Below are 23,684 nucleotides of genomic sequence, written 5' to 3' on the forward strand. Positions count from 1 at the left end.
GCTAAAACGTCAAGGTGTGACCGGGCCTTTAGTAGAGCACATACTTCCGCCAGGCTGATTAGTTTACGTTTTGTAACCCACTGATGGGCCAAATCTGGATATGGATCTGCACCAAAATCTAATCGGCTTGTTCTTGTCACCTCACCTACTCATTCACCTCGTTTTGTCATAACTCTTCTATAACTTATGAAAATATCATGCTATAAATTGGGTGGGGATCTGGATGGGGTGGGAGGAGGGACGGGTGGAGTGGGAGTCCCGATGGATTGGGGGGGGGGGTTGGAGGAGGCTGGGAAGGGATGGGGGATGGGTGGAGTGGGAGTCCCGATGGATTGGGGGGGGGTTGGAGGAGGCTGGGAAGGGATGGGAGGAGGGACCCAGCGTTACCCAGCAATGCTGGGTACCTTTGCTCGTATTTTACTATGATTGTGTGAAGGCATCAATGGCTATACAGTGCCTTCAGAAAGTATTCATGCCCCTTGACTTTTGTCACATCTTGCTGTGTTACAGCCTGAATTTCAAATTGATTAAATTAAAAAAAAAACACTGTCACCAATCTATACAAAATACCCCATGTTTGACAAAGTGAAAACATGTTTTCAGAATTTTTTACAAATTTATTGAAAATGAAAAGCTAAAATATCTTGCATCAATAAGTATTCAACCCCCTGAGTCAACACTTTGTAGAAGTGCCTTTGGCAGTGATTACAGCTTCTAGTCTTCTTGGGTATGTCTGTCTCAGCTTTCCACATCTGGATTTGGGGATTTTTCTCCCATTCTTCCTTGCAGATTTGCTCAAGCTCTGCCAAGTTGGATGGGGAGCGTCGGTGAACAGCAATCTTCAAGTCTTTCCACAGATTCTCAATGGGATTCAAGTCTGGGCTTTGGCTGGGCCACTCAAGGACTTTCATGTTGTTGTTCTGAAGCCATTTTTGTGTTGCTTTGGCTCTATGTTTGGGGTCCTTATCCTGTTGGAATGTAAATCTTCACCGCAGTTTGAGACCTTTTGCATTCTGAAGGAGGTTCTCCTCAAAGATTTGCCTGTATTTGGCTCCATTCGTTGTTCCCTCCATCCTTCGAAGTCTCCCAGTCCCTGTCACTGAAAACCATCCCCATAGCGTGATGCTGCCACTACCATGCTTCACGGTAGGCATGATGTTAGATGGGTTATGAGCTGTGCTTGGTTTCCAACTGATGAAGCGCTTTGCATTCAGGCCAAAGAGTTCCATTTTCGTCTCAGACCACAGAATCTTTTCTCTCATGCTCTCGGAGTCTTTCCTGTGCCTTTTTGCAAATTCCAGGCGTGCTGTCATGTGCCTTTTTCTCAAGAGTGGCTTCCGTCTGGCCACTCTCCCATAAAGCCTAAATCTGTGAAGTGTTGCAGAGATTGTTGTCCTTCCTGCAGGTTCTCACATCTCAGCCAAGGTTCTGTCATCGTTGTCATTGGGTTCTTGGTTACCAAGGTTCTTCTTACCCGATTGCTCAGTTTGGTCAGATGGCAAGCTCTAGGAAGAGTCTGGGTGGTTCAATATTCTTTCCATTTCTTAATGATGGAGCTCCCTGTGCTCTTGGGAACTTTCAACACTTGAAATGGTTTTATACCCTTCCCCAGATCTATGCCTCCTCACAATTCTACCGGAGTTGTACGGACAGTTTCTTGGACTTCTCGGTAGAGTTTCTGCTCTGACATGCACTGTCATCTGTGGGACCTTGTAGAGAAAGGTGTGTTTCTTTCTAAATCATGTCCAATCAATTGAATTGGCCACAGGTGGACTCCAATGAAATTGTGGAGACATCTCAAGGATGACCAAAGGAAATTGGATGCACCAGAGCTCAATTTGGAGTGTCATAACAAAGGGCTTGAATACTTATTGATGCAAGACATTTCAGCTTTTCATTTTTAATTAATTTGTTCCATCTCCAGGCAAAAAAAATTCTTAAAGGAAAATTCCACTTTGTCGTTATGGGGTATTTTGTGTAGATTGGTGACAAAAAAAAAATATCTCAATTCATTCCGTTTTCAATTCAGACCGTAACACAACAAAATGTGACCAAGTCAAAGTGTGTGAATCTTTTCTGAAGGTACTGTAGACTTGGACCTTGAAAGCTCAACTTGGTGTGAATTCCTGGAAGAGTGTGTGTATCGTTTTGGGGAGGGGTGGAGGTCCTACAGTTGTACAGAGGGAAGAGATTTGAGTTGGGCAAGAAATGTAATGGAAAACAAAGATTCCATCAGCTTACCTGTGGTTTGTAAAAAGCAAACCTTGGGACCTCGCCTCCTGGTGAGAGATGCCAACGATTTGAAAAACCTTGGACTTTACCGCCTTCAGGGTAGCTAGATGGAAAGCAGATGCGTCAGCCCAAAGTATGAAGCAATACTCCATAACACTTTGAAATAAGAACTTTTATTCTGCAATGATCTGTGCATGACTTAGAATGGACTTCTCTCTGCCAATAATTCCAAGGTGATGGCCAACCTTGGAGGCTGGTTTGGGAATCTGGTCCACCAAAGATAGGTTGTGGTCAGGAGCTCCAGAGACCGCACCTCTTCCAGGGGTTGGCCAGAGAGTAAATTGGAAAGAGGGGAGGTAGGAGGTAGAAAGGGGGGTGGGGAAGGGGGGGGAGAGAGAGTATGAGGGACAACAAGACCCATGCAGTCAATCCCTAGAGACAATGAAGGTATGGGACTTTGAAACCCTATGTTGAAGGACTTCTTGGTAGCTGACCAGAGACTTTTCCAGGTCTTCATGCAGGGATGCTACATGTTTATTCTTTGTTTGCTTTGGTTCATTGTCAGGATTGTTCTGTTTTTAACTCTTAAGTATTTATATTGACAAGTGAATATGTGATGTTGGTTTTGGAAATAACCATTATTAGCTGCGTGAAATTTTATTCTGCCAGTTTGGTCTGCTATAACCTAAATGATAAAGTTAACCGCACTGTGGATACATCGTAAGAAATGTTGGCTTTAGCTACTCTGGTTAAATGAATTCGGGTTTTTTTTTTCCTTTAAATGTTAGCGCGTGTTAAGTTGTTTTTTTTTTACGTTCCATTAAACAACAGATAAATGAGTTCTCACTAGTTTATATGATATAGATCAGGCAAGTGTGAATGCGAAAAAAACTACAACAATCACTCAAGTTAATGTTCGGCTGATCCTAAGTTCTCATGAATTCATACTTGCAATTCTTTTGCAAATAAAATGGTGTTCAGCCGAGCATTGTTCACAAAAAGTTAATATCAAGAGGTGTAATCCTCCTCCCTCTCCCCAGTCATGAAGGGGGGATAGTCTTGCAGCAATGAAACCCAACACAGATATCACTCCTTTTCCATGTAGCTTCCAAACACTGTCACACTTTTCCCACTGATAGATGAATTTTCTAAAGGTCATGATTATTCGTAACAGACCTCCGACTGGTCTTTATAATCCACTCTGGATGACTCAAACTGATTTTACATTGGCTCGATTAAAAAAAAAAGACAACACCACCACTAACAACCACCGTTCTCAACTGGTTTCTTTTCCTTTTTTTTTTTCAGGGGTTGGCCAAATTATGGCGTTCCTCCATTCGGATATATCCGTTTTGTCAGTTTCATGTCAACCCAAACATTCCATATACTTTCTTGACAGTTTGAATCCATACCTTTTTAAAGACGTCCTCTCGGCTTTCTTCCTTCCACCATGAGCTTTATTGCTTTATTTAAAGCCTCATCTTTTGACTTTCGTTGCACATCACATGACCATACCAACCAAGTTTTATCTTGCCAAGTTCTTCTTCACTAGTATAGTGTTGATTTTTAATCTCTTCCTGATTTCTGAGCTCAGCATCTTTCTTTCAGAGAGAACACATTCATCCATCGTATCAATCTCCTCTCTGTTCTTTCGATTCTTTTTACATCTTCGATCTGCAATGCCCACGTTTCACTTCAGACATCAATACCAGTCTGATCCATATTTTAAAAACTCTTAACTTTTACAGATAATGGAATGTTGCTGTGCTTCACAATGCCACCTAGTTACCGTCTCCACTTATTCTAGGCAGACTTTATTATTGATGTCACAGCCAATCTTACACCTTTTGAAGCCTCTATCATGTCTCCAAGGTTGTGGAAACATTTGATGTTTTCCAAATTGAATTCTGAGATTAGGAGCATCTCTTTTTGTTCTTCATGTTTTTTCTTGAAATGATTGATCCTCACATCTTTTACACGTGATCGATCCCAGCTTTTGCTACCAAATTTCCAGTGATACCATTGCACCTCTTGTGACACCATCTATAACAACCCACATTGATGTGAATTCCCTCCAACTCCTTTTCCACGTACAATGTTGAACAAGGCCATTGTCGGCTTTCTTTCCTTTCTCCTTCTTTGCCACTCAAACGTCAAGAGTACACGGGCCATTTTCGAAAAGTTGAACGAACAAAATGCTATGCAAAATGCAAAATGCCCGAAGCATACCAGAAACTGTATAGTTGTGTATCCATTACAAGTGCAAGTGCAAAAGATAAAGTGCATGTACAAATAGAAATACATTTATTAAAGAAATCTCATGAAACATTGTTCATGTCTATGAAAGATACAGAACTGTCCCCTGCTAAGTGCAGTATCAGCTGCTACACTACTAACTGTAGGACCATTGAGCTCACAGGCCTTAGAATTCTTTGCAGCAGCACCGACCCCCTCCTGCCCCCACAACGCTCAACCTCCCTTCTGGGAAAGGAATCGATCCACAGGCACATTTTAGCCTCATTTGCCATCATCTCTGTTGAGAGATGACCTCTTGTTAATTTTTTTTTTTTCTGAAAAAAAAAAGAAAGATGAAACATAAAGCTAAGAATTTTACTTTCACCTCAAACACAAGGTACATGGTCAAACAAATATGCTGCACCTTGGCACGAAGGCCAAAGCTAAGTTGTACAAAAACACATCCGAGCCCATTGGGCTAGAATGCATGATAATACCATAAATGGTTTTTGTGTGGGGATCACTGGCCGTTACCGGTGTGAAGTGCATTTCTCTCCAAAGATTGAGCGGATAAGCCTTCCTATGAGGGACTGTATCCAAATAGCACCTCTTATTTGGAATGGTGAATTTTACAGATAATGTGACATATTTCAATGATGTGACAAAATTACGGTTAGTTAGGGTATTTGCAGCGAGTGCTGGTGTGGCACACGGCTTCTTGGGCACCACTGCAGTTAAGAGGTGCTACATGGAAAAATATGTTTGGATATTTTCTTACAAATTAATTGTATTGTCACAAAACCTTGAGGCTCTCCTCTCAAGCCATCCCCACTGGCAGGTGGATGTATTCCAAACTTGGGTTTATTTCAAAAGTAAAACACAAAACTCTTGACGCGGTACAGCACACAAAAATCAACTCGGGACTGGCTGGCTAACCTCTTACCGCCCTAACCCAACATCCTTACCGTTTATACATCCTCGAAGAGAGCACATTCACAAAAGTCCCTTCATTTGAAAACCGCTTATATACTTGCTGGACAATTTATAGCCAATAGTAATCAAGAAATTTCTCACGCCCTGTCGTTTTTTCTACACGGGTTAAAGGCTAACTCCAACATAAGTTTTTATTGTTTCACATGAATCAACTTTTACAATAAATATTTCATCATAACAAATATTACAGTCATATATAACTAGCAATAAATACATTCTGTATCAAATCTCAGGAATACAGGCATTAACGTTGCACTGTATAAATACAACACCGAACAGACCCAGCTAAAGAATTTGTGATATACTGTGTATATTGTTGTGTCAGAGGGGTCTGTTAACAGATCATTTTGAGCCGAAGGTCTCGGACCTGCATTATTACGATTTACGATTCCCTAAGGTTCGCCCAAATGAAAGCCAAGACTGGCGGTATTCACACGTGGAAGATAAAACATGGGAAAATGCTTCTTTTAATTATAATGTGGATTCACAAAACGATTTTGACACTGGGATAACGAGATAACAGTACTCGGACAGATCTGGTGCAGAAGACGGACGAACAAAGAAGGTAAGACATGAAAAATCAAATTTATGCACAAAAATATATAAATAACCAACTAATGCTGTCAAAATACTGGACTCGTACAAAGAAGGGGAATACATTCGAGGGCTTGAGGTAGAGTTATAAAAGACCACTGTGCTATTTGGTTGCATATAGGTTGATGTGGCGCTGGGTGGAGAATGGCGATGAGGCTAGGATACGAGGGGATGATGATGAGAGGCGATGTCGTTCAGGACTCTCCAGAAGGTCCCTCTAATCAGGGCGACAAAAAAAAACGTAGAGGGGAAAGAGATGATGTCTCTCCAAAATTCCAACTCTGTACTGCTGCGTAGACACGGCCTTTATCCCTTACAGGAACCGCTTTTCTCGCCTCCGACTGGTCCCATCATTGGCTGGCCGCTGGTGTGGGCGGCGCCTTTGTAGTTCGGGTTATCGCTTCCTGTGGGGTGGATGCTCAAAAAAGTGTTCCACCCCTCTCCAGGGCTCTCCAGCTAACTTTGCCTCCATGGCCTGCGGTCTGCCGGCCAAACAGTTTGTGATGGTTTCTCTTTAAAGTCCTGGATGCCACAAGTCCTCCACCTGGCCTCACCTGTTGCAGGAGGTTTTACATAACAATCTTACTCTAATATGCTTTATGGTTTACATTCAATGCCTCCTTGGTGAACGTTTAACCTTACAACGTACCTCTACAGATATCTAATGCAAGAGTAATGTTATCATATTTGATCACACGGTCTATACTATATTAACACTATCAATCTCTGGACCCCACCCCTTTCCATGTAACAATATCTATGGAAAAATAAATAGGTTGACATGTCTTTGACAATGCTGTCTACCCTAAATCAATATTTTATTTATTTAAATTTTTTAACAGGCCTCGTATTAATTAGTTGGACTTCCAAGAGTTCACACACTTGTAGGAAGCAAGTTCTTGCGTAAAGACAAGTTTGACCCATGCAGTGTTTTCCAAGTCAGGCTGTAGTGTTTTAAGCTAAACCATGTTTGCTTTGAAAACAAACTTTTGTGAAAACAAACTGCCTATTTGGTCTTGAAGAATTTAACAAAAGCAAGCTTTCTTTAAAAAAGAAAAATTTGGTCAGAGTCGCCGCTCATAGGCTATTGAACCAATGTATAATTTGCGGCTATTTTTGGGGGTGGGTGGGATTGTGAACCATATGAATGACAGAGAGACTATCATTGTGTTTCTCTGCTGAGTAATTGTGATGTGAATAATTATGAACATGACAGTTGGGGGAGCTCAGGGTGGAGGGGAAGGGGGGGAGGGATGTTTATTTGTTTCATTGTTGTCGACTTGGACGAAACATTCTCATTAGAGATAGGAAAGACATTTGCTATGTGACTATCCTAAGACAATGTTATCCATTATCAATGAAACCAACAGATTGGGTTTGTCGTTGGATTTGATGAGCTCTGACTTTTCAACTGGAAAAGCCACAAATTATCCTTGAGTACAGATTGACTTTAAAACCTCAACAAACTGGAACATGGCTATCTACTGCGTAGTTTGATGCATGTGGGAAATGCTGTTTCAGGCATCGTTCCAGAATATCCCATAAATGCTCGATCGGGTTCAGACCTGGTGACTGAGAAGGCCATGACATATGGATAACATGGCTCTGCACAGTGGTCTTTTGATTTTGCTCGTGCAACATTTAAATGGTGAGCTCGTGCACATGCTGGCAAAGCTGAAAATTAACTTTTGCAGAAAAACACCAACAACAACAACAACAAAAAAATGCATTTCAGAGAAAATAGGTCAAGAATCTCATGCTGCTTCTCATTGAACATGCAGTTGTTTGTTGATACGGGCTAAAGTTTGTGTTACCAGGTGGCAAGCTTGCCTCTAACTACATTCCTGCCTGTGTGTTTTCATGGCAGTACTGGATACAGCTGGTCAAGAGGAGTTCAGCGCTATGCGTGAGCAGTACATGCGCACGGGTGATGGCTTCCTCATCGTCTTCTCAGTCACAGACAAGACAAGCTTTGAACACGTGGACAAATTTCACCAACTCATCCTGCGTGTGAAAGACAAGTGTGTTCTTTGCCAATGACACTGAGTATTTTGGACAGGCAATCAAATCCTTTCCATTTCCTCATATATTTTGGGGTTAAAACCTGAATCACAAATGAACTAGACTACCATTTTCCTACAAAATCCATCTTTCACCATTGTACTGTAGTTTGAATCCAAATGCACAAATCGCACCACAGTGATACATTTTTCTAAAGCAATACCTTTTTAAGGGGTGATTTTTTTATTTTATTATTACACCGTAATTCTGACCCATGATCTTTATAACCCCCATTAACTTTTCTTCACCCACTGATCTTATTTGCCAGGTTCAGCGTTTCCTCCCCTCCTCCTCCTTTTCTCATTCTTTCATTCCCTTGACGTTTGTCCCACTGTCGGTTCGACCTTGCTCTTCCACGACCTCACTCCTGCAAAGAAAAGAAAAAAAATAATGAGGAGGTGTTTGAATTGTTAAATGGAGAGGGAAAGGTGTGCAAGTTTGTGGAGAAAGGAAATTGGCAATTCTCACCATGCTGTGCACCCTAAAATAATTGCAACTTTGTGAAATGTGAGTAACCAATTTCAATTGTGCGTCATGAGTCAGAGTTGTAAACGAAGTTGTGAAAATATTGTTCTTGGTTTAATATTACGTGTGGAATGACTCATTTTCAGTTTGGTTTGGATTGTTGTTTCGTTGAACGGCATGAAATTCCTTTTTCTATCTCCCTTTTAATTTTTTGAAGAGCCATTTACTTAGAAGTGCCTTTGAGGATTTGCACACATTTGACGGAAATATTCATAGCAGACAAATCGAATTACCTTTTGTTTGAAAACATGCAATACAATTCAGTATAAACCATAAAGTGATTTGTTTATTTCCTCCACCTCAAGAACTCCAGACGTTGAGGCAGAATACAAAATAATAGGGTTATTTGGGTTTTCTAAAAAAGATATTCCATTCAATCGAGTCACCTTCCTTTATAACTACAGGTAGTGGACAAAAAAAAAATGGAAACACCAATATAAAGTCACTTAATATGGCATTGGGCCACCACGTGCAGCCAGCAAGGCCTTTATGCACCATGGCGGAGAGTCCACCAGCGTCTGGAATTCTGCAGGAGGGATGCGACACCATTCTTCCACAAGAAAGTGATTCAATTCACACCTGTTTGATGGAGGTTGGAAAATGCTGTCTCCGGCGTCATTCCAGAATATCCCATAAATTCTCGATTCAGTTCAGATCTAATGATTGAGAAGGCCATGACATGTGGATAACATTAGCATCCTGTTCATCAAACCTTTGCGCGGCCACACGTGCTCTATGGATGTTGACATTGTCATCCTGGAAGACACCCCTCCTGGCAGGAAAGAAATGCTGCAACACGGGGTGAAGATGATCACTCAGTACCATTAAGTAGTGATTGGCATTGACCGTGCCTTCGAAGGGAATGACTACACCCAACCCATTCCAGGAAAATGTGCTCCACAATATTACAGAACCACCAGAACTCTTCACTGTTAGAACCAAGTACTCAGAGTTGTGGAGTTCTTTCACTCATCCATTTGTCGAGAACATGGTGAAGGATGATTCATCTAATCGTATCACATTTCTCCACTGCTCGGTGGGCCATTGCCTGTGCTCTTTGCACCACTGGGCTCGCAAACGTGCATTGCCAGGTGTAATGAGCAGTTTGTGCACTGCAACCCGACTATGGTATCCCGCTCTGTGGAGTCCTCAGCGGTCCATTTTTGATGAAACTGGCTGCTCGTGCCACAGGTTGAAATTTATAGTCAATTGATCTGCAGTTGCACGCTTGCTTTGCTTTGCACTTTGAATTAATGTACGGATATCACGATCCTGAAGTCCATGCTTCTGCCCACTGTTGCCCTTTGCTGATGATGTATTTCCCTCGGAGTTCCATTGAGAAGCATGCCACCCTCCAAATGGGAACAAAAGAGCTGGCTGTCCTATCGAAGTCCTTTCTCTTTTCTCATCTCTTCTCCAACCCTCCCATTTTATTTTCTCACCACTTCTTTGTTGCACGCTCCCATATCCTTCTTTCTTCCTCATCATTATCTTGTTTTAATAGATTTTAATTTTGTATTTTAGTACCTACCTGTCCCATATCCCCTACCTATGTAATGAATCACACCTTTTAAGTACAGACTACCAATGTAGTCCATACATGTTGAGCTTCTTTTTTTTTTTTTTTCCTCTCCCTCTTTTAACAAGTTTGCACAACTTCAAGTGCACACTGCATAATTACAATGTAGGGGAGATAATACTTTGGACTTGTTGAAAGTAATAGGTTACTTTGTACATCAAGTTCCAGGGCACATGTCACTGTCCAGAAGACTTCTTCACTTCACTGCACTTTTTGATTGCAGGGACTCGTTTCCAATGGTGCTGGTGGCAAACAAGGTGGACCTTCTCCATCAGCGCAAGATCTCTGCAGAGCAGGGACGGGAGATGGCCACCAAGCACAAGGTTCATGCTTTCAATCTATTTGGCATTCTCATGCTTCAACTGCCCGTATAATGTAATATTTTCTGGCTGGTTTAGTGACCAGCGCATCATTTGTTATGGTTCATGCAGTCTGACATGAGCCTGGACATGACTCCAACCTAAGTAAATGAAGGTGATGGTAGCTGAGAGGAAGTGAAAGAGACTTATCAATTCGCCTTTCAGCTACTTTGGTTTTATTCTTGACCCAACCATAAACTACCATCATGGTGATGCTCAGACAGGGCATTGCATCATTGAGTGTGCTGTCCTTCGGGAGGACATGAAGCCGGGAGTCCCATCTCCAAGCTTTCGCTGGTTGACGTTAACAATGATCTAGAGCCTTTAGAAAAGTAGACGAATGTGTGCTTGTACGCTGGACCAATTCCAAATTCCTGGCCTATCTTGCAGCACCCCATAACAGAGTGACTGTTGGGAACCTTGAGACGGAACGATGCTCGAGAAACTATATGATCATGGATGATGAAAGAAAAACCTGAATGACGAGCCAGAGTTCAATATGTGACTGCTTCATGCTTTCAATCTGTTTTGCAGATTCCCTACATTGAGACCAGTGCCAAAGACCCCCCTCTCAATGTTGATAAAGCCTTTCATGATTTGGTGCGTGTCATCAGGTATGGATGTTGGCAGCTGATCTTCTCCACTGTGCTTAGTTCCAGAGTTCTCCTCTTCCTTTTCTATTGTTTCCTGTTTGTTTATTGGTTGTCACTTGCTTTTAAGCTCTATGAAATTGGCATTGTGACTTAAAAAAAAACAACTTTCCAAAGCATTTCATCCTTTTATGAGTAAAATTGCTATGACATTGTCAAGAGAAATCCAATATTCACTGAACAAGACCCTTAAACAAACCCTCATCTCACCCCACCCCCGATGTAAACTGCCATCCTGTTTAGCTTTTTTAATGCTTGTAGAGATGGTGTAATTTGTGCTCAACTCACTCATGGCCACTAGGTGGTAGCTATGTGTCAAGAGTTGGTGGCAGGTGGGACACTAAATTGAGAGGATTAATAAAAAGTGGGAAGACAGAGAAAGGAGGGTTGGGAAGTGTGGAAGGAGTGAAGAAATGAGGTGTGTAGAATATGTGAATAAAGAGAAAGAAGGAAGGGGCATAAGTAACACATGTGGGGAATGGGACAGTCAGAAGTATGCCACATTTGCAGATGTAATTCATGGAGGATGCTTCATTAAAGAGTGCTGTTTTGTGTTTGAAAGTGGTCTGTGCAGTAAAAATTTTGGCAAACCCCTTTCACTGTAGATTATAGAAGCCCTGTCAACATCAAATAATGTGACTTGATAACAATAATACCATTCCTTTCATGCTGTAAAGGTGCATAGGACTACCGAGGCAGTTTCATTGGCTAGGTGTACAGTCCTGGATGGGTCGCCACGCCGACGCAGCTTACCCCGATTGGTTATTACCCCAGTACACTGGTACTTGTTTCACCGACCTCAGAAGGATGACAGGTTGAGTCAACCCCACCTGGTGTTGATTCAATGGCAGACAGGGGTTCAAACTTTGGACGCTGAGATCCCAAGCCAGCCACCTTAACCGCTAAGCCAACACCAAGCAAATAATGTGACTTAATATAGTTTTATATAAAGTGTGGTCAAAAATTTATTTTCTCATGAAGGGTGGGGGCGAGGACTCAACTGAAGGATATGAAATTTTTTTTAAAAAGACGTCTTGTATTTACTGCAAAATTATTGTCTCAAAAAAGAGATTTTTATATTTCAAGGGTAATTGAAAGAATAATGTCTCAAAACCTGATTTGGTGATAGATTTCCACATAGCTTTAAGAAATCATTAAATATCGTAGGCTTGTGGATAAGCCGGAATTTTTAATTTGCTGCTCGGCAACCTCTGTTCATGATCAACTTGTGATTCCAGGTTAGATAAACACCTCTCATGAGGTTAAAGTACATTTATCCTTGGTTTTTGTGGAATGCCTTATCATTCATTGGTTGCCATCACACCCCACAGTCAGTTGTACATTCGGCTTAAGAAATGCTGAAGGATATAGTTGTCCGACTATATTTGAAAGTGCATATTTCTATGCTCTCTCATCTGTACCTTTCAAGTTTTTTTTTTTTTTTCTTCAATCACTATTTGCATTATATCTCATGAAAAATAAATTCTGCTTGAGGATCACATTGTAAGACCAAACAGCAATACAACTTATAATGAAAAAGGGGGTGGAAGGAGAAAGGAGAAAACACACGATTATACACAGAGCGAGTGGGTGAGATTTGTCAGGGTTGAAAGATATTTGAAGTGTTGGTCCAACTCTTGATTCTATCAAGATCTGGTAGGGGGAAGAAACTGCTGCCTAATCTATCAGAAAGAGGAGATGCAAGGGCAAAGGGTGAAGTCGTTTGCAAAAAGATCAGGAGAGTTGTCCAGTGATTCAGAAAGATCGTTGATGAAGAACAGGACTGGGCCCAAGACAATGCCTTCAGGCATTCCAGCCTTGATAGAGAGAAGAGATGAAAGGATTTCATTGAAAGCAAGATGTTGACCAGGAAAGTAGAGGAAGTCTGTAAGGTATCATAGGAGTTGCCCTTAGATACCATAGGCAGGGACAGTGGAGAGCAAGGCAGGATGCCAGACTGTATCGAAAACACGACGTGTCCAGAGACGACCCTGATCTCATGTCTGATATTGAGGGCCTCCATCCATTGTTGGGAGAACAGAAGTAGCTGTGTTGGTCCCAGGAAGAAAGGATCCTGTTTAGAGCCATGCACTGACCGGGAGTGGAGGAAGTCAGCAAGTCATGAGAGGAGGCATCCTTGTAGATGTCATAGGTAGAGAGTTTTGAAGTGGGATGCCAGACTGTGTCAAATGGCTCAAGGTACTGTTTGTCTAGATCGACGGCACTTGTCTCTTGCTTGAGATTGAGGGCCTCTATCCATTGTGGGGAGAACAGAAGCAGCATGTCCTGGGTTGAGTTATCAGGTCAGAAATCGAGCTGATGATATCAGATCAGGCCGTGGGAGAAAATAAAAGATTTGATATGGACTGCAATGATAGATTCCATGACTTTTCTTATAATTGGAAGTAAGGTAATAGGCCTGTCGTCATTAATAGGAAATGCTTTTACACAATTTTTGTGTAGCTCAATGATATTTGCTGACTTCCAGATGGAAGGTGACTTGTGGCAAATTATAGGGTGAACAGCAGAAAGGGGATATGCAAAAGAGGCAGAGCACGTTTTTAGGAAACGTGCTTCGATTCCGTTCGAACTCATCACAGCATCAGAGTCCAGAGTTGCCAGAAACTTGTCCACTTTCTCAGTTGAGAAAGACAGTGTCCAAGAGCAGTTGGGTGTGAGTGTGTGGAAATGTACAGGGAGTGTGATTTTGAAGCAAACACAGGATTGAGACATTCGGCCTTCTCATGAGCAGTCTGCTGCGGTGCCATTTGAAGTCGGGGAAGGGATGCAGGGGTAGCACACATTAGAGAGAGACTTGAAAGGCACCACCAGATCTTTGTGGAATCTGACAGGTTCGAGTGTTCAGCCTTGAGGTTTGCCAGATGTTCTTTTCTGGCTTTCCGTAGAGTAGAGATGCATGTGTTGTGGGATTTGTGGAATGATCTGAGGTTGTCTTCAGTTGGATTTGCCTTCCATGAAGAAAAGCAAGTTGTTTGAAGGCGACTGCCTCACTGCAGGATTCAGTTGAGCAAGGGACAGAAGATGAGTATGATAACTGCAGATGGGATGGGATAAATATGTGCATGAGAAATAGCAGCTTTTCAAAGAACAATTCCCAGGCAGCATTAATATTGAGGATGGTATATAAAGAGCAATTCTTAACAGAAAGGACAGGTTGCAGTCCCTGCCAATGGACTGGAGTAAATGGCCCAACTCCACTGTGCTGAGACGGCTCTGACCTTCAAATCAAAAGCTTCTATCTCACAATTGAACCTTTTGATTCGAAGCCAAGGAACAGTCAGAGATGTTTACTCTCACAATAACTTGATCAGATGAACCAATTGGAGCAGTTGAGGAACAGGGTAAGTTTGCAGGAAAGTTGGTCATAACAAGGCCTTGAAGGAAGTATTTGTTATTGGCAGAAATCCAGGTTGAAAAGTTCACATACGGGTTAAGGCCTGTGGGGTTACAGAAGTCCTTTGCTGCAGTGCCATGGCTGGTAGAAAAGGTAACAACTCTCCACACCCCCCTCCCCCCCCCCCTTCCACCCAATTGGCATGGTGAAAATTGAAATCAACACATACGAGGAAAAGACATTTTGGGTGGATAAATATAAATTGGTCCATATTGGAAGGGAAAGTTTTATTGGAAGTCACCATCAGGAGGACTATATAGCAAACATACAAACAATGGGTGGTTGTGGAGAGGAAAGCACAGCCAAAAGAATTCCTGGGGCTTTGGAGGAATGAGGTTAGCACATGAATAGTGAGAAATGGAGGTCTTCATGTCAACTACAACGCCCGCACTGGGATGGCATTCGGGCCTGTCAAACCGGAGAAGATAATAGTCTGGGAGAGATGAAGAGGAATTGAGGACATCCTGTTGAAGGAAGGATTCTGTTGAGCACATAATGTCATATTTGGGAGTAACAGCTTGGATTGACAGATCTGTCAGATTGGTGCGGAGGCCTCAGGACCTCTTGGTGGACCCCTGTTATCAGGTGGGATCATATTCGCAGAATTGGCTGGGGGTCCTTGAAGAGGTCACAAACCCCATGCAGCTTTTCCTCGGGACTGGGGAGGGATCCGCGGATGGAATCCCATTTGTTTGCCGCATATCTTTCTGCGTCGCCCTTGTATGCAGATATCGGGTGAGAGGATGTGTTAAAGGGAACGTGAGGTGGGGTCAGGGGTGGGGGGATTTGGGGACCCCAGGCATGCATGAAAATGTGGTGAGGGGTGATGGTGTCAAGGGGTTACCACTATAATCCCACATGCACTCATTACAAAATGAGTTTGTTTTGAGAATTCCAAGGTCAGAAAGATGAAGACTGACATCAGGCATGGTGGGAAAGATGATTAAGGGCACAAAGAAAGACAGCGATGTATGAACATAGTGGGAGACAGGGTGTGCGTTTGCAACTGATCAAAGGATTAAACAAAGGAAGGGAGGCATTATGGGAGAAAGGAAATGGGACCTTATGAAGATTAAACATAAAAGTTTGATTCAAAATATTTGAATTGACAGACTGATGGGAGGAAGAAGAACAAAATAAATAGTTTTGGGACTGAATGACAAAGAATAAGCTCTTCATGAGTGATAATGAATAATGATTAAGAAAACTTTATTGGTAGTTATGAGAAGAAAGAAGAGGGCGAGTGGGAGTAGATTTTTGAGGTCGAGTGAAAAGGGTAAACAAGGAGTCTGAGTAAGCAGACGTGCCAAATCCATGGCTAACCAAGAATGAAACGAACCATCAAAACATGGGGTAAAAAGACATATTTTGTTTTTTATAGAGGGTATCAGGAAGGAGTGAGAGTGAGGGTGGGAATACAGATGAGGAGAAAACGACAAATTGGTTTGCGAGTTCTGGGAAAAATAGGTAGGCCGAACCAGCCAAGGCAGACATACAAGATCAAAGTAACTAAACATACACGCAAAAGACACGATAATGAGCACACCTTACAAACAACAATTGACGGCAGCAGAGACAAATCTGGAACAGTTTAATTAGCTTTGGAAGCAGGTCAATCTGAGAAGAGAACAAAAGTTACCACCACCAGAAACTAGAAGTCTTGAGGTTCATACATTATTAAATGTCTCGTGTCTATTCGTGTCCATTTGTTTGTTCTTGGTTTATTTATTGTGGTGTAACATGGAGTCTGTAGATTGTGGGAGTCTGTAAATGCTTCTGATAATTTCCTCGCATTATGTGATCTCTGGAACCCAAATTTTAATATCCCTGAACATTGAAAATATTTATCTCCAATGAGGATTTGTAATCCTTTTCAGATGAAGACGTGGTCTTATTTTGAACAAAAATGAAAGACTGCATGTAAACCCTTACGAGTTCTCTCCTTGTTTGACTTTCATTACATCATACGATCCACTACCTAGCCGCAGCTCAGTCTTGGAATTTTCTGTTCATTCTGGATCAAGTGGCTGACATTTCTCACTGTGTTAGCATGGCTATACATAGCAACATTATAAAGCGTATATAAATGTTTTAATAGGATGAGCCTGGAGAATATTGAGGTAATATGGGTCAGACAGCAAAGGAATTGAACATTTTAGAGGGGATGAAGATCTGGCTGGAAAGCAGATTTGAGAAGGTGGAACAGTAACCAGGATGGTAGTTGGGAGGCAGAGGTGTAGAGGAGGATACAGGTGGGTGCACCTATATGGAGGAATGTGGAGGGACTCATACATGGTGGACAGGAAAATATGAAGGAAATTGAAAGGGAAAGTTCTGTGGTCTTGTGTAATGTCAGCAGTGGCACTGACAGAGAAGCAACAACAGAGGCTGCAGGTCTGTGAAAATAGCTTGGCCAGGAGGATTGCGGGAGTGAAGAGGGTGGAAGGAAGAAGGATAGATGAACTGAGGGAGGTCATCGATGTGAGGATGAGCTTGAAAGGGGCATTCGTAAAGAGCTGGCTGAGGTTGGCTTGGTATCTGGAACTGATGGAGGAAGAGAGAATGGCAAAGAAACCAAACTGGTAGAGGGAGCAAGGTGAAAGGAAAAGAGGTAGACCTCGGCTGAGATTGGAAGATTGTGTGAGGAGGGATGTCAGTAAGGTGGGGGTAAGTAAGCAGGAGTGTGGAGAGAGAATTGGCTTGGGAAAGAGGGCAGAAGGCAGTGGAGGAGTATTGTACAAAAGGTGTGGCAGCAGCAGCTTTGTACGATTCACCCTCACCCCATATGGTGGTGAAGGAGGGGAGGAGGAGAAGAACTTCATCTAGTAATGAATTTATTTTCCCCACATTTTGGTGGATAGGAAATGCAGATGTGTGAAGCTGTTGGTTGACAATTAAAACTAATAGCTTTAAGTGTGCATTTCTTTGAGAAATTCTAAGGGCCCAATATTTTTTCCAAAAAATTGCAGACGAGAAAATTCCCTTTTTTATGCCCTTAAACCTTTTTGTGGACACACAGAGTACAACCACCAGTTTTTAATTCATTCCATCCAGCGGTTTAGGAATGCATATAAATCAGACAAACAAACACACAAACAAAGATACTTCTCAAATTATATATACATGCTGATCAAAAATGAAGTCCCTATTTTAAGTAAAGAAATCAATATTCTGTTGTTATTATAGGAAGAGCATTTTTCCTTTCTTTCTTTTTTTGGAAGTTTGTTTATTACTGTTAATAGAATTTTTTTTTTTTTTTTTTTTGCTTTCAGATTGATCTATGATGGCTGAGAGATTAACTGTTGCTCAAAGAACATGAATTGCTACACGGTATGAGGTTTGGTAGTCTGTAATTGCAGTTCAAAGATGGTGGTGGCAAAAGATGAGAAGACATGCCACTTTGGATCCAAAAACGATTAAAAACTGTCACCAAAAGCTTAAAACAACTGGTTCAGTCAATAACTTAATTTGATCAGGAAGACATACCACAGCGAGATCACCAGGAAACATTGACCAGTTTCGAGATGTGTTCACAAGGAGCCCAAAAACGTCGATGAGGCAACAAGCGGTGAGGGACAGTGGAATCTGTTATTGTGCATTTCAAGCAATTTTGAAGGGCTTAGGATGGCAACCGTACAAACCTCATTATATCCAGCAGATGATTGTGACAAGAGAATGGGATTTTGTGAACATTTCCTTCAGTGGATTGAAGACTGTTCAAGTGTGTTACACAACATTGTCTGGTCTGACGAGGCTATTTTCCATGTTGGTGGTTTTGTCAACAGGCACAACTACCATTACTGGTCAGGGAATGATCCAGAAAAGAAAGGTGAACATCGCCAAAGTGGGTCAGAACTGCTTGTTTGGTGTGGAATGACTTCGACCCACCTCCTTGGACCTCACATCCTCCGCGATACAATCAATGGACAGAGATACTTGGAAAGGCCTCAAAACCTTCTTCCTCCAAAAATCCAACAATGGGTCAACACAGATGAAATGATTTTTTATCCAAGATGGTACCCCTCCACACTTCTGATTGAAGTTCATAATTGGGTTGGATACCTACTCTCCACACAGATGATGGTGGGCAACGAGAACCAGTGGAGTGGCCATCCAGGAGTCCTAATTTAACCCTGTGCAATTTTATTTCCAATAAATATATATATATATATATATATATATATATATATATATATATATATATATGTATGTGTTACATGTATATGTGTACATATATGTAAATATATATATATATATATGTTGTTGTTCGTCTTTCGGCTGCTCCCGTTAGGGGTCGCCACAGTGGATCATCCGTTATGATCCGCATACTGATTTGGCATAGGTTTTACGCTGGATGCCCTTCCTGACGCAACCCTGGTCGCCTCTTACGACACAGGGATAAGGATTGGGTTTTGCCATGATTCCGGGCTGCCCTACACCCTCTCATAGCGCGGCCCAGCGCAGAGCACCCGTCCTCAAGCAATCCTCCAACCCAAGCCTCCGAGTAGCCAGATTACAGGCGCACGCCACTACGCCCGGTTATATATATATATACAGTATATGTATGTATATATATATATATATATATATATATATATATATATATATATATATATATATATATATATTGTATGTGTTACATGTATATGTGTACATATATATATATATATATATATATATATATATATATATATATATATATATATATATATATATATATATATATATATATATGCCTGGTGTTGGCTTCGTAGTTAGGGTGGCGGCTTGGGATCCCAGGGTCCTGAGTTCAAGCCCCGTTGGCTGCTGAATTAACACCAGGGGGTTGACTCAGCCTGTCATCCTTCCGAGGTCGGCGAAATGAGTGCCAGTGTACTGGTCCCGGTGTATGCCCCGGTTAGAATAGGTGTACCATATCCCTGTGTGTCGTCAGAGGCGACCAGGGTTGGCGTCAGGAAGGGCATCCGGCCATAAAACATTGCCTCAAGAAAAAGCCAAACCCCTGCACAGCAGCGAAAAATGGCTGTAAAAACGGTTATATATATATATATATATATATATATATATATATATATATATATATATATATATATATATATATATATATATATATATATATATATATATATATATCTTCTTCTTCTTCGGCTGCTCCCGTAAGGGGTCGCCACAGCGGATCATCCGTATGATCCGCAAAGTGATTTGGCACGTTTTTTTTTTTACGCCGGATGCCCTTCCTAACGCAACCCTGGTCGCCTCTTCGACATAGGGATATGGTACACCTATTTTAACCGGTGTATACATCGGCCCAGTACACTGGTCCATATATATATATATATATATATATATATATATATATATATATATATATATATATATATATATATATATATATATATATATATATACATGTGTGTTACATGTATATGTATGTGTTACATGTATATGTGTATATGTATGTGTTACATATATATATATATATATATATATATATATATATATATATATATATATATGTATGTGTGTTACATGTATATGTCTATATGTATGTGTTACATATATATATATATATATATATATATATATATATATATATATATATATATATATATATATATATGTATGTGTGTTACATGTATATGTGTATATATATATATATATATATATATATATATATATATATATATATATATATATATATATATATATATATATCCTATATATTATTTCTGTTGACATCTGCGCGTAATTTGACGTTTCTCCTCCGAAACTGCCAGACGGATTGTCGCCACTTTCGGCATGCGGGTGGTCTGTGGTCTAATTAACAGCATGGGCTATGTGAGATAGTGCCAGACGGACAGGTTTGGGAATTTTTGGAGATTTTTCTAATTTTTACATTCGTTTGCATGGCGACGTGTGACGTCACCGCTGAGAGGCGTAATGACGTCATGACATCATCGGCCATTCGCTGTCGTCATTATGTCTGTCTTCGACAGACCGTCACTGCTGAGAGGCATAATGCCACTCCAAGAAAACAGCATCTGCAATGTAAAACCCACTTCTGCACATGCTGACTACCTCAGAAGGTGGTGATGCTGCAGCTGACGCCACGATGCGGAGGGATCTCCGTCGAGCACAGCTGACGCCGCGATGCGGAGGGATCTCCGTCGAGCACAGCTGACGCCGCAATCCGGAGGGATCTCCGTTGAGCACAGCCTCAGGGTCTGCGCGGATTCCGAACTGGTAACGGAAAATGAGGAAAGTCGAATGCGGTTTGTTGGAGGAGCATAGGGGCTATATTAGGCCTAATGGATAAGGCATCAGCCTCCAGTGTCTTCGGAGGCGTGGGTGTCCCATCTGGGGTGCCAGCTGTGATGAACACCCTCACCAATCCCGGCCAAGAATTGAGGTGTCATCTGAGGATTCTCGAATATACGGTTTATTGAAGTTGCACAGCACTTATCCGGCCTATAAGCCCCTATGCTCCTCCAACAAACCGCATTCGACTTTCCTCATTTACTGTTATGCCAGTTCGGAACCCGCGCAGACCCGAGGCTGCGCTCAACGGAGATCTCTCCGGATCGCGGCGTCAGCTGCGCTCGACGGAGATCCCTCCGGATCGCGGCGTCAGCTGCGCTCGACGGAGATCCCTCCGGATCGCGGCGTCAGCTGCGCTCGACGGAGATCCCTCCGGATCGCGGCGTCAGCTGCGCTCGACGGAGATCCCTCCGGATCGCGGCGTCAGCTGCGCTCGACGGAGATCCCTCCGGATCGCGGCGTCAGCTGCGCTCGACGGAGATCCCTCCGGATCGCGGCGTCAGCTGCGCTCGACGGAGATCCCTCCGGATCGCGGCGTCAGCTGCGCTCGACGGAGATCCCTCCGGATCGCGGCGTCAGCTGCGCTCGACGGAGATCCCTCCGGATCGCGGCGTCAGCTGCGCTCGACGGAGATCCCTCCGGATCGCGGCGTCAGCTGCGCTCGACGGAGATCCCTCCGGATCGCGGCGTCAGCTGCGCTCGACGGAGATCCCTCCGGATCGCGGCGTCAGCTGCGCTCGACGGAGATCCCTCCGGATCGCGGCGTCAGCTGCGCTCGACGGAGATCCCTCCGGATCGCGGCGTTCAGGACCTGACAAATTTGACACAAAAAATGTAACAAGAAACATTGTATATAAAGAAATTCGATAAATCGCATTGTGAACACTGGATATATTGACGTCCTAACAAACCCTCACTTTCGAAACTTCGCGCAAAGCGTGGGTTTGGCTATATATGATATGTATATATATATATATATATATATATATATATATATATATATATATATATATATATATATATATATATATATATATATATATATATATATATATATATATATATATATATATATATATATTGGTTCACGAAAAAGTAAGTGACCACTATAATCGTTATTGGTGTGTGTCTTTCTGTCTGTTGGGTAGTCTATCGAGTCTACCCTTTTTATCAGTATTTCCGTTGATATGTTTGTCTGTCTATTGGGTAGTCAATCTAGTCTACCCTTATTATCATTATTTCCGTCAATATGTTTGTTGGGTAGTCGATCTGGTCTACCATTATTATTATTATTTCCGTCAATATGTTTGTCTGTCTGGGTCGTCGATCTGGTCTACCCTTATCAGTATTTCCGTCGATATGTCCGTCGACCGGCTTGTCTGTCTGTCTGTTGGGAAGTCGATCTTGTCAAAAAAAAAAAAAAATTGAGATTTGTTCTACCCTTATCAGTATTTAAAATGGCGATTTCAGTTAATACAATGGCGATTTCAATGAAACTTGGTTGGAAGGTTCATACCATGACCGAGTTGTGTGCAAATGAGAACCGTTGCTCTGGACACCACCGTTGCCAAGCAACGGACTTTGAAATTTTTGAAAAATCGTAAAAAATTAATTTTTTCAAAAATCAATAATCGGGCCCCGAGCGATTGTGGGCAGTACATTCAGCCATATTGTCAAACATTTCCAGCCGGATCCTATGAAAACTGTCGGAGAAGATAAACTTTGAATGAACCCTGGTTGAAAACAATAAAAAAACGAAGTTAGTTATATCTCAGAGACTATGAGTCAGATATACATGAAACTGGTATGGTAGGTTCATGGTATGTCTGATTTATGTGTGAGAGAACCGTTGATATGGACCCCTTCGTTGTATAGCAATGGCCGAAAAACCTCAAATGTGAGGGTATTTTAACGAAAAAACAATCTGCAGCATTAACCCTTGAAGCTAGAATCATGAATTTTCTTGAGCTTAATCCTCAGGTAATTCCCCATCGAACGGGCCCATCGCGTCAGTTTCTATTGGGTAGTCGACTACCCATGTCCGCCTACCGGCTTGTCTGTATGTATGTCTGTTCGGTCCAGTGCTCCGTTAATACAATGGCGATTTCTATGAAACTTGGTTGGTAGGTTCATACCATGACCTAGTTGTGTGCAAATGAGAACCGTTGCTATGGACCCATCTGTTGTCTAGCAACGGACCTTTGAAGTTTTCAAAAAAATCTCAAAAATTTATTTTTTCTAAAATCAAAAATCGGCTCACGAGCGACTGTGGGCAGTACATTAAGCCATATTGTCAAAAATTTCCAGCCGGATCCTATGAAAACTGTCGGAGAAGATAGACTTTCAACCAACCCTGGTCGAAAACAATAAAAAAACGAAGTTCGTTATATCTCAGAGACTATGAGTCAGATATACATGAAACTGGTATGGTAGGTTCATGGTATGTCCAAGTTATGTGTGAGAAAGAACCGTTGCTCTGGACGCTTTTGATGGCTAGTAACGGCTGAAAAACGACTAAATTCGACTTTATCGACTACCCATGTCCGCCTACCGGCTAGTCTGTCTGTTGGGTCGTCGATCGAGTCTAAAAAAAATTTTTTTTCGATGAAAATTTTTTTTGTTTTGATCTATTGATCTACCCTTATTTGTTGGTCGTGGTGTCGTTCTGTCCGTGTGTGTGTTTGTCGGGGGTTTTTGATCCCCTTGCAGTTGTTCGATTTTGA

At 42.0% G+C, this 23,684-nt stretch overlaps 1 protein-coding gene across 7 annotated transcripts in view; it reads left to right on the forward strand.

Moving 5' to 3' along the window:
* The window catches only part of LOC147031777 (ras-related protein M-Ras-like), a 787,730-nt gene that overhangs the window by 661,688 nt on the left and 102,358 nt on the right, over positions 1-23,684 (forward strand). For all 7 annotated transcript variants that reach the window (XM_085867509.1, XM_085867520.1, XM_085867522.1 and 4 more), the window contains 3 exons: positions 7,922-8,075; positions 10,443-10,542; positions 11,113-11,192. In XM_085867509.1, the coding sequence (XP_085723635.1) occupies positions 7,922-8,075; positions 10,443-10,542; positions 11,113-11,192 (334 nt within the window). The remainder of the gene's footprint in view (positions 1-7,921; positions 8,076-10,442; positions 10,543-11,112; positions 11,193-23,684) is intronic.

This window comes from Eptatretus burgeri, chromosome 2 (assembly GCF_056783735.1).
Source record: "Eptatretus burgeri isolate ZD-2024b chromosome 2, Ebu_testis_v1, whole genome shotgun sequence".
Classification (NCBI taxonomy): Eukaryota; Metazoa; Chordata; class Myxini; order Myxiniformes; family Myxinidae; genus Eptatretus; species Eptatretus burgeri.